The 11,500-nt window shown below is 51.1% G+C and overlaps 1 protein-coding gene across 1 annotated transcript in view; it reads left to right on the plus strand.

Annotated features, from left to right (window-relative positions):
- The window catches only part of LOC101945537 (butyrophilin subfamily 1 member A1-like), a 32,122-nt gene extending 28,328 nt beyond the window's left edge, over positions 1–3,794 (plus strand). The window contains exon 8 of the mRNA XM_008176946.4: positions 280–3,794. Coding sequence (XP_008175168.2) covers positions 280–842 — 563 coding nt within the window. The 3' untranslated portion in view covers positions 843–3,794. The remainder of the gene's footprint in view (positions 1–279) is intronic.
- Positions 3,795–11,500: the final 7,706 nt, after the last annotated feature.

The raw sequence follows: 11,500 nt of genomic DNA on the forward strand, positions 1-11,500 counted from the left end.
ATCCCCTGGCCCCCACCCTTTCATCCCCCTCTGATTCCTTAATGCCTGCCTCAGGCCCCCCTACTGCCCCTGGAGCTCTCCCCCTTCCTTCCCTTCCACTCCTGCTCCCCACCCCTCTCCCCCTGCCCCTGTCCTCCCCCCCAGCATTAGCTGAGCTCCTGACTCCCCTTAAGGGTGAAGAACCCCATGTCACAGAGATTAACGGGCATGTGGGTGAATTTCCCTTTGATCCCAGTGACCAGCCCCTGCCCCCAGCACTGACTCTGATTCTCTCCCCAGTGGACGTGACTCTGGATCCCAACACGGCTCATCCCAACCTCGTCCTGTCTGAGGATCAGAAAACTGTGACATACCATGATAGACGACAGGATCGACCTGAGAATCCTGAGAGATTTACTACTTATCCTATTGTCCTGGGTGCAAACAGATTCACAGGCGGGAGGTTTTACTGGGAGGTGGAGATGGGAGACAAAACAAATTGGACTGTGGGGGTTTGTAGGGAATCTGTGATCAGGACGGGGAAGGTCAGACTCACTCCTGGGAATGGATACTGGACAGTGTGGCTGAGGCATGAGAAATATGAGGCCTGCACCTCATCCCCCAGGACCCCCCTCCCCGTGAGCGTCAGGCCCAGGCGGGTGGGGATTTTCCTGGACTATGGGGCGGGCGAGGTCTCATTTTACAATGTGACTGACAGGTCCCATCTCTTCACTTTCACTGACACCTTCTCCGGGACGCTCCGTCCTTATTTTTATGTTGGTTACAAAGAGGAGGGTAAAAACACAGCTCCCCTGACAATCTGCCCTGTCCCAGCTCAGGCCAGAGGGAATCTCTGTCCCTGACAGTGACCCTGCAGCAGAAACTGTCCCCTCCCAGCGCTGACCAGCCCCCAGGCCTGTTCCTATGGGGATGGTACAAAGGGCATCACCTGCCTGACCCCGCTCCCTCAGTTCCCAGTCCCTGTGAACTGAAGGGGGAGCAGGGAGCAGGCTGATGGGCTGTGGGGTGTAGGGACCGAGGAGGATGTGTGGTTGCAACGTAGGGGTGGATGCTGTGGCCAAGGGTGGGGTGGGGTGGGGTGGGGAGGGGGCTTCAGCAGCAGGAAGGGAAGAGCCTAGATCACAAGGGAGAGGCACCTGCAGGGCCCTGTATGACTCAGGCACAGAGCGGAGCAGGCGGGGAGGAGGCCGCTTTAGCCCCACTGCACTGCCAATGGTGGCAGCGAAAATCACCGGGGGAGGCGCACAGGGGTGGCAGCAGGCGGGTCTGGGGGAGAGACTCAGCCCTGAACTTTGGTGGAGCTGGGTCCTGTGCTCTAAATATTGGTGGCGCATGGCCACCATCGGCCCATACAACTCGCCGCCCATGTTTATGTGCTAAGATGCAGCTCCTGAGCATGGCGTTAACCCCTGTCGTTTCATAGACCCAATAAAGGTCTCGTTGACAGCCATATTATTTTGTGCTTCCTGTTTTTCTGGCTGCAATTTCTGGCCCACCTGCCCACCTAAGAGCTGAATTGGGATGAAAAAGGGACAGATTCAGTTGTGTGTGTGTCAGGCCCTCCCCTATCATCTTCCATAGCCCCAGTGGGAGGTCAGTGGTAGAGAGATCAGCATAGCCCAGAAACGAGTATGGGGAGCTTTTAAAATAAATATTGAATACATAACTAGTCTCCCTAGCCCTGCCATTGACATGGGCAGCAGAGAGCCCTGGGTGACTTTGCATTAACAGAGGCAGCTGGAGGAAGCAGCTATGGGGAAAAGTCTGGTGATTGGCAGCTAAAGGGGGAAGAGCTGGGTTGGGACTGGGCAAACCAGGGCTGGGCACTCTCAGGGCGTGATACTTGTAACTCTTCCCATCCCTTCTGTGACCCAGCCATGTCCTGTTGCTAGCACAGAGTGGCTACATGTTCTAACACAAACTATGGCAGTCCCCAGAGCCCAATTGTCCTGTGCTCAGGCTGACAGAGTACCCATGTCCCATGCCTCATGAGTGCTGTTCAGTTGAGGGTGAGTCCAAGTACAGTTCTGTTGTCCTTCATTCACACAACCAGTTTTATTACCCCTGCCCCAATAACAAAGAGACCGGGGAGCCCACAGCGGCCAAAAGTGACCATTTCGGCCATCAATCCCATCATGCTGAGCACCTAGGCAAGGTGAGATCAGCCCATGAAGGCCTTTTCCACAGCTCACCACCAGATGTCAGGGGAGAGCCCGTTCTGACTCTGCTTACAAATCACCAATAACTAGAGAGTTGAAGGGTTTTTTTATATCTAATTTGGTAATTAAATGGAAAATGGGAGAAATCTGTGGGATTTTCATCAATATTTAATAAATAATTGGAAAGTTTTTGTCTCCCATCCCCAGCCCTGCCATTGACACAGGCAGGGGGTGACACTGCATTAACAAGGGGAAGGATCCGGAAGGTTCCATGGCATTTGGGAGGAGGCAGGAGCGGAGGAGGGGCAGGTGATTGACTGCTGATGGGAGGGGGCTAAGCTGGGTTGTGAGGGGGTAGCAACTGGGAGGGGATGGCCTGGGCTTGGACAGTCTGAGCGGGATATTAAATATTCAATAATTTGAGAGAAAAGGAAAATCTGAGGGGATTTTATGTCCATATTTGACAATTAGAGTAAATTTAAGATAACCTTTTTTCAATATTGGAGAGATGCGACAAAAGTTGAGGTGATTTTATTTCCAAATTTAAGCATGAGAGAAAATGACAAAAACTCGAGGTGAAAATTCATGCCCAGTAATTTTTAAAATGGCCATTCCTTAAAGCTGAACTGAAGAGCAAAGACTAATCAGTGCACTGAGTCCCTTTGGGCTTCTCTACATGTAGAGAGGTCTGACAGGATCCCGGAGTCTTTCCCTCCTGAAAAAGAACAACTCTGTTTTTGTTTGTTTGAACCTTCAGAAGCAGCAGGGCTGTTAAGACTTATTTATGTAGAGCTGAAGAATGAAATTGTTTCTTTTCTTTAATTACTATTATTAATAAGACTCCATATTGTAACTCAAACTCCATTTTTGAAATGCTTACTCAATTTTGTAAACCCTGCTGTAACCTTCATTTTGCAATACCCTGCTGTAACCTTATTAGTTTAGTTCATATGTGTGAATGAGGTATGCACAGATAATGGAATCAACCTCCAGCCCCATCCCATCCCGATGAAATAAAGTGTAAATACCAACAGCTGAAAATGCAGACAACGGCCCTAACAAAGTAAGAAGAGTCCACCCTAAAAAGAAAAGAACAAAGGTACAATAGAAGGAAGATCAAAGCCCGGTCCGAGGCTGAAAGTCATGTCTGCAATTGACGGGTGATCAGTCACACCGAACCCAGAGGCAGCGTGACACAGCAAGACCTATAGACTCTGGATTCAAACTAAAAGCCCATAAAAAAGATGGGTGAGATGGAAGACTTTGGGGTAACATTCTGCTGTCAACATGGAAGGGCATCAGTGCATGCCCAGCAGAGACCCAGCCCTTCCTTGTGCCTGACTTTCCTGGCCAGTTACCGCCACGAGCTACGAACCCAAGCTGCGAAATCAAGCCATGGACTCAAGCTACGTTCAGGACTGGTAACTATCCAGCAGCTGCAGAACATTTGATGTGTGTGTGTGTGTATAGGTATTAGCTATTGGTTATAGATCAAATTGTTATCATAATAAACTTGGCATCTTTGCCTTGTCCCCTGAAATGATCCTGTGTAGTTTAGTCTGCATAACACTTAAACTGGCAGAATGAAAATAATTTCCCCTCAACTGATTAAGAGCCAGATTTCTAAAGGTATTTAGCTGCCTAGCGACATGGAAAGATGCCTAGATTTTCAGAAGTGTCCAGGTGTCTAACTCCTATTGATTGGCATCTTTAGGTGCCAAATCTATCTTTTAAATACTACACTGGTTGCGATTAACACAACAACAATAACAAAAAAGTCTGAGATACAATAAAGTTTCATTTGCCACATTTCTTGGATCTTATAAACCTACCAGTTCTCCTATTGTCCACAGAGTCTTTTAGAAAAATTCGGGATTTTAAGATAGGGTTACCATACATCTGGTTTTTCCCGGACATGTCCGGCTTTTCGGCACTCAAACCCCCATCTGGGGGGAATTGCCAAAAAGCCAAACGTCTGGGAAAATGCCGGCCAGGCACTTCCCCTCCTGCGGCGGCTCTGCTCCTCCCCTGACTCTTCAGCTCTGTTTAAGAGCCGGGCTGCCCAAGCGCTACCGGCTTCGGGCAGCCCCCGTGCCTCCGGACCCTGCGCCACCGGAGCCCGGGAGGGGAAGTGCCCGGCCGGGGGGTCCGGAGGCAAGGGGGCTGCCCGAAGCCCGAGCACTACCGGCTTCACGGTTTGCCAGGCAGCCTCCAGACCCTGCGCCCCAGGCTGGGCGCTTCCCCTCCCGGGCTCCAGCTGCGCTGGGGAAGCGCCGGCCGGGGGCGCAGGGTCTGGGGGCTGCCTGGGAAACCATGAAGCCGGTAGCGCTCGGGCAGCCCTTTTCGCGTGGCTGGGAGTGGGAGGGAGGAGGGGGCGGAGTTAGGGCGGGGTTGGGGTGGGGAAGGGGTGGAGTTGGGGTGGGGCTGGGGTGGGAAATGGGCGGGGCCAGGACCCCATGGAGGGTCCTCTTTTTTTATTTGTTAAGTATGGTAACCCTATTTAAGACAATTTTTTATTTTTAAAAAAGAGCAAAATATCTCCTAGGCCTCTTTCATTGGTCAGAAAAAGGCAAGAATGGTCACAAAAAAAGTCATCTGTAAGTCACCCTCGTAAATCCTGGATGCATCATTTCACAGCCTTTTATAAACTGAAGCTCAGCCCCTGTCAGGATTAAGTGGAAGGCAGCAGGGTTTGGCTATAAATATGAGTTTGACAGTAGGGACCGAGTGGCTAGGTAGCAGTTCTGCAGAAAAGGACCTAGGGGTCACAGTGGACGAGAAGCTGGATATGAGTCAACAGTGTGCCCTTGTTGCCAAGAAGGCTAACTGCATTTTGGGCTGTGTAAGTAGGGGCATTGCCAGCAGATCAAGGAACGTGATCGTTCCCCTTTATTCGACATTGGTGAGGCCTCATCTGGAATACTGTGTCCAGTTTTGGACCCCACACTACAAGAAGGATGTGGGAAAATTGGAAAGAGTCCAGCGGAGGGCAACAAAAATGATTAGGGAGCTGAAGCACATGACCCCCCTCTGGCTGGGGCCTTAACTTCCTGGAACGTGGAGTTCCTGTCTCTGTGTTTTAGGAGCCCTTTTGCTGAGCAGTGTCTGGCTGTGTGTGTTCCCAGCAGAGATGGGGAGAGTTAAATCCCTCATACGCAGAGTCTCCTGCATCTGTGGAGCTGCCCCCAGCCTTTCCCTGCTGTAAAATGGGCTGGGGTTAAAGTAATAGAAACGTCCCATGAATTCTCTGATCTCCCTTGTTTTCTTTCCCCTGAGCAGTGTGTCCAGTTTCCAAACCTGATGTGATCTCCCAGCTAGAACGAGGGGAGGAGCCGTGGGTCCCGGATCTCCAGGGCTGTGAGGAAGGAGAGATCCCCAGAGGTGCCTGCGCAGGTGAGGGATCATTAAACCAACTCAAAGCTCTCAGGGCCTGAAGGAGACAGCTGGGAGTCCCTAAAAGCCTTGTGAACTCTCGGTGGGGAAGAGTTGTGGACAATCCAGCTACTAGGTTTCTTTTCTCTCTCTCCAGCTCTAATTTTGGTTTGTTTTCCCCTTTCCATCCCTGTGTCTGAGGTTTCTCTCTCTGTCTCAGCAGGTGCTGGGATGGTGAGTGGGGAGAAGAAGCAGAATCCTCAGCAGGAAGATTCTGAGCAAGTGGCACCACATGGGGGATTATCGCACGGCTCCAGAGGGAATGTGGCCCGGCATCGTGTGCAGGGCAAAGCCTGTGAGAGTCAGCACAGGCCAGAGAGGGAGCAGAGAAACCAGCCAGCGGAGAAAGTGGGTAACTCCATTAATTGTCAGGGAACTCACCAGGACCTCCTGGAAACCACAGCCCAGCCGAGAATACCCACAGGAGAGAGAAATAACACATGCACTGAGTGTGGAAAACATTTCACTAGCCACTCCGGCCTTTTAAAACATGAGAGAATCCACACTGGAGAGAGGCCCTATGGATGCAATGTGTGTGGGAAAAGCTTCAGTCAGAGCATTCACCTTATTCGACATCACAGGATCCACACAGGAGAAAGACCCCATGAATGCAGTGAGTGCGGGAAAACCTTCACTCTGAGCTCTACCCTTATTAACCATCAGAGGATCCACACAGGAGGGAAACCCTACGAATGCTGTGAGTGCGGGAAAACCTTCAGTGTCAGCTCAGACCTTATTGGACATCAGAATATCCACATGGGAAAGATACCTCATCAGTGCTCTGAGTGTGGAAAAACGTTCACACAGAGTTCAGCTCTAATTACACATCAGAGGATCCACACTGGAGTGAGACCCTATGAATGCCGTGAATGCGGGAAAAAATTCAATGTCAAGACAGCCCTTTATACACATCAGAGGATCCACACAGGAGAGCGCCCCTATGAGTGCTGTGAGTGTGGGAAACTGTTCAGGCAGAAATCAACCCTAATTACACATCAGGCAAGGCATACAGGAGAGAGACCCTATCAGTGCTGTGAGTGCGGGAAAGGCTTCAGTGTGAGCTCAGACCTCATTGTACATCAGAGAATTCACACGGGAGAGAGACCTTATAGATGCTGTGAGTTTCATCCAGGGCCCACCCCTTACAAGACATCAGGGTGTTCACAGGACCGCGACGCAGCGTAGAAACATTGTGTAGGGTGGAGAAAAGACTTTGTTTAAAAACACATTTGCTAATTCCCACATAGTGACCTTGTGGTTTGCACCATTTGTGTCCCTCTGTTCTCTCACCTGCCTCGTGTGTTGCCCACTTGTGCCTTTAACAGGTCGCCCTTCTCTGGGGTGAGTCCCGTGCTCCTTTCCCCCAACTCCTTTCTCCTGTGAGTCATGGGAGTGTGTGTCCTTCCAGCAAGGAGTTTCCATCAGCCCCAGATGGGGGAAATTGGGGTGACCACAAGTCGCCTCACTGAGTGAGAATGGACATGGGGTTTGTCTTCTGCTCTAGGATTTCCCTTGGTGTCGGCATGCTGGAGGTAGCTATCCTGATGTAAACACACCGCTATGTTTGCAGTGCTGACATAGCCCGGGCACAGGGGTTGGGGTTAGCTGGCATCTTCCCCTTTGGCCTGTCCTAATGGACACCCATTTTCCTGGTCTGGACAATCCCTGAGCATCACGTTTATACTGTCACCCCAAGAGCAGAGCGATTGTTAGTCACCAAGTTCCCCCTTTGCTGACAAAATGTCTCCTTCCCATTTGTGCTCACGCTGGTCCAGGTGGTGCTGGGCAGCGGGTATTTTTACTTTTTTACCATTTTCCTTATTTAAAATACATTTCCATGTAACAAGGAGGAGCAGGAGTGGGACAGATGGATCATTTCAGCCTCTGTGACTCCGGAAGGCAATGGGGCGAGTCGGAGGGATTCCCCCCTTCCCTGTCATCGTCACTGTATCTGCTGACTCCAGCAGCGCTGGCCTGTGTCTGAGGCACAGTGGAGTTTATCCACCTGTATTTTGTCCCCTCCCCCTCCCAGAGAGTCTCTGCACTTTGTATCAATTTGATCCTGTATCCAACTCATTAGAGCTGGAGATGAAAGTGTCCCAAGCCTGGGTGGGGAATTCCAATGGGGCAGGCGGGTGCTCCGGCCGGGAGAGAGGCCTCTTGCCATCAAGACTCAAAATCAGGGAAATAAATTTACCCATTTTCTTATGAAGTAGCTAAACCTGCTTCACTATTCATCTCATTATTTGGCTGTATTAGTTACAAAAGTTTTAGCATCATTTTACTAAAAGAAAGTGAGAGAGGGAAAAAAAATAACCCAAACAACACATCTACAAATGATCTGAACTAGCCTAGAAAAAGCCCAGAAGCAATTTTCTCAATAGCTAGAATCAGGGCTATAAGATTGGACAGGTCACTCTGTGCTTTGAGGTTCAGTGGGAATTCCCTGCCCACTCCCACGTCTGACACTTTCTTTTCCAACCCTCAAGAGACTGACTTAGGATCATAGAAGATCAGGGTTGGAAGGGACCTCAGGAGGTATCTAGTCCACCCCCCTGCTCAAAGCAGGACCAACCCCAACTAAATCATCCCAGCCAGGGCTTTGTCAGCCTGACCTTAAAAACCTCTAAGGAAGGAGATTCCACCACCTCCCTAGGGAACCCATTCCAGTGCTTCACCACCCTCCTAGTGAAATAGTGTTTCCTAATATCCAACCTAGACCTCCCCCATTGCAACTTGAGACCATTGCTCCTTGTTCTGTCATCTGCCACCACGGAGAACAGCTGAGCTCCATCCTCTTTGGAACCCCCCTTCAGGTAGTTGAAAGCTGCTATCAAATCCCCCCTCATTCTTCTCTTCTGGAGACTAAACAATCCCAGTTCCCTCAGCCTCTCCTCATAGGTCATGTGCTCCAGCCCCCACATCCCCCCAAATATTTTTGTTTCCTTCCCCTGGACTCTCCAATTTGTCCATATCCATTCTGTAGTGTGGGGCCCAAAACTGGACGCAATACTCCAAGTGTGGCCTCACCAGTGCCGAATAGAGGGGAATAATCACTCTCTGAATCTGCTGGCAATGCGCCTACTAATGCAGCCCAATATGCCATTGGCCTTCTTGGCAACAAGGGCACACGGCTGACTCATCTCCAGCTTCTCATCCACTGTAACCACTGTAACCCCTAGGTCAGGGGTCGGCAACCTTTCAGGAGTGGTGTGCCGAGTCTTCATTTATTCACTCATACAGTCATACATTTTAACGTTTTTAGAAAGTCTCTTTCTGTAAGTTTATAATATATAATTAAACTATTGTTGGATGTAAAGTAAATAAGGTTTATAAAATGTTTAAGTCGCTTCATTTAAAATTAAAATAAAACGCAGAGCCCCCCGGACCGGGGGCCAGGACCTGGGCAGTGTGAGTGCCATTGAAAATCAGCTCTTTTGGCCCAGTCCTTCTTGAGAGTGGGACGGGGCTTGGACACCAGCTTAAAGTCACATCTGCCCAGGGCAGCACAGCACAGTGTGCAACGCAGGGATCACATTTCTGTTATTTTCACTTTGTGCAACTTAACCCTGAGGTTCTCAGCCCTGGGATGAGACTGTGGAAGTCCCCAGCCCGTGTGAAAGACCATGAGTGTAAAATATCCCCCAGGGTTATTACATCCCTGAGGGACCATCTGTCTCTGGGTGCTGGGGATAGAATCAGGACCTTTCACTGCCAGGCCTCTGGTTACGACCAGAACCAGGTCAGCCGTGATCAAGTATAAACAGTGACTGACAGTGACCCTTAGCCCACCTACTGTTGTTAATGGGCAAGGCGGTAAGGCCTAAATGTACAACAATGGCCTAATTTTGGGTACCTCCGTTTATCTCTTTGAACTACAGGGACCTTGTTCCAACTGCATCTGGAGTCCGTGGGCAGTGCAGGGGTCCAGCCCCTCAGAGAACCAGCCCCTACGCACTTCAAGGCAGTATCCCAGCTTTGGACCCTACATTCATGAAGTCTGGACCCAGCCCGCCACTGTGCTCTGGCTCCCATGCTGGCTAGCGCGGGCCAAAGGGGCTGTAAGGAAGGTGTAAAACCCTCCCCCACCCTGGGAAATTCCTCCAACAGAGGTGTCCCTTGTGCCTCCCCCCAGCAGCTGCAGGCCCAAGGAGTGTTCCGGGGGTGGGGGGGCATGGACAGGCTGGAGGAGGAGGGGGTGGAGCAGGGGTAGAGGGGTGTGGCCAGGATGAAGCTGCACCTCAGTCTTATAGCCTGGCAAAGCCCCTAACACCATTAAAACGGGTGCAGCACTTTACTCAGCTGAGCTGCAACCTCTGTATTAACCATGTAGTTAAAGTGCTGCGACATCGCACCCAGGGAACTAGCTGCATCTGCAGCAGCATCTCTGCTCAGCACAGCTTCCCCAGCACAGCTGAATTCCCTCCTTCTCCCCGATGGCTGCGTCCCAGCACCTCATGGTGCTCTCCATGATCCCACTTCTGGCACCAAGCATCTGCTTGGTGCCAAAAGTGGGATCATGGAGAGCACCAGAGAACAGACTCCTTGCTCTCAGTGCTGATGCTCGGGTACCAAAGCAAACCCTGTGTCATCTCCATGGCTGCAGCCTAGAGGGAGCCCAGTGGGATGGGATGAGAGTTCAGGAGGGTGGTGGAAGTGAGATGGGTTGGCGTGGGGGTGGGAATTCTCTCTTTTTCTTTCTGTCTCCACTTTTCTTTCCCTGCCAGGATGACGGCTTGTATTTCAGGTGATAAAAGTACTGAGGTTGCAGGAGCCTTCGGAGCAGAAAGAGCCCAGGAGAAACTGCTCCCCTCCGTAACTCCAGCCCAGCTGGGGTCTGTTTGAGGACAATGTGGTGACACAGAGCAGAGGCTGAATCTGAAGGTTGTTCGTTGGTAGGGAGGGGTTCTAGCAGATCTTCTGAGCGAGCAGTTGAGAAACGACCCCACCTTGTCTCAGTTCTACCAGTGGGGCTTCCGGGAGCTGGTGTCCTAAGATATATACATGCCCGTTGTGCGAAAGATTCATATGTCCCTTCATGCTTCAACACCTTTCCAGAGGACCCGTGTCCATGCTGATGACAGGTTCGGCTCAACAACAATCCAAAGCAGTGCAGACCAACACATGTTCATTCTCATCATCTGCAGAAGGCTGTTTTTCTTTTTGGTGGTTTGGGTTCTGTAGTTTCCGCATCGCAGTGTTGCTCTTTTAAGACATAAAAGCACGCTCCACCCCTTGTCCCCCTCAGATTTTGGAAGGGACACTCTGGACCTGATCCCAAAACTGACATGCTACGGGGGGAGGAGGCAGGTCAGGGTCAATGGGCAGGTGAACAAACATGCTATGCAAATGAGCCCCTTCCCATCTCCCGGGGGCTGAGACTGTGTGCTCAGGGTGGAATGTCTGACGCAGTGATTGCAGAGTTTCAAAGGGGATTGTTGCACGCAGGACAACAATCCTGCGTGTATCCTGTGGTTCCCAACTTGTCACTGTCTCTCTAGATTGGGACAGTGTTCCCTATGTCAGGGCTGGTCCCATCCCCCCGGAAGCGCCTCAGGAAGGAGACAAACCCTCAACCTTCCCCACTCTAAAGTCCTTGGTAGGATGATGGGAGCGACGGTGAGGACAATCCCACCAGATATCTCAAGAGCTGTAGGAGAGAGGGGCTGATTCCCTGGGCTCCTCCTGGTTCTCGAGGAAGGAGTCAGTGACTCTTCTCTGAGAACCATCTTTTGGATCTTATGGTGTCTGTGGGGGGGAGGGGCGATGGGCCTAGGCCAGCCTGGGACCCTGTAGTTAGTGCTCAGTTGAACCAGGCAGAGCTCTTGCTTGAAGTCCCAGCTCCTTCCCCTGTCGCTGAAGGAGGAAGGGCCCAATGTTGCCTTGCACTGACGGCCCTGGTCAAGTAT

This window comes from Chrysemys picta, chromosome 11 (assembly GCF_011386835.1).
Source record: "Chrysemys picta bellii isolate R12L10 chromosome 11, ASM1138683v2, whole genome shotgun sequence".
NCBI lineage: Eukaryota > Metazoa > Chordata > Testudines > Emydidae > Chrysemys > Chrysemys picta.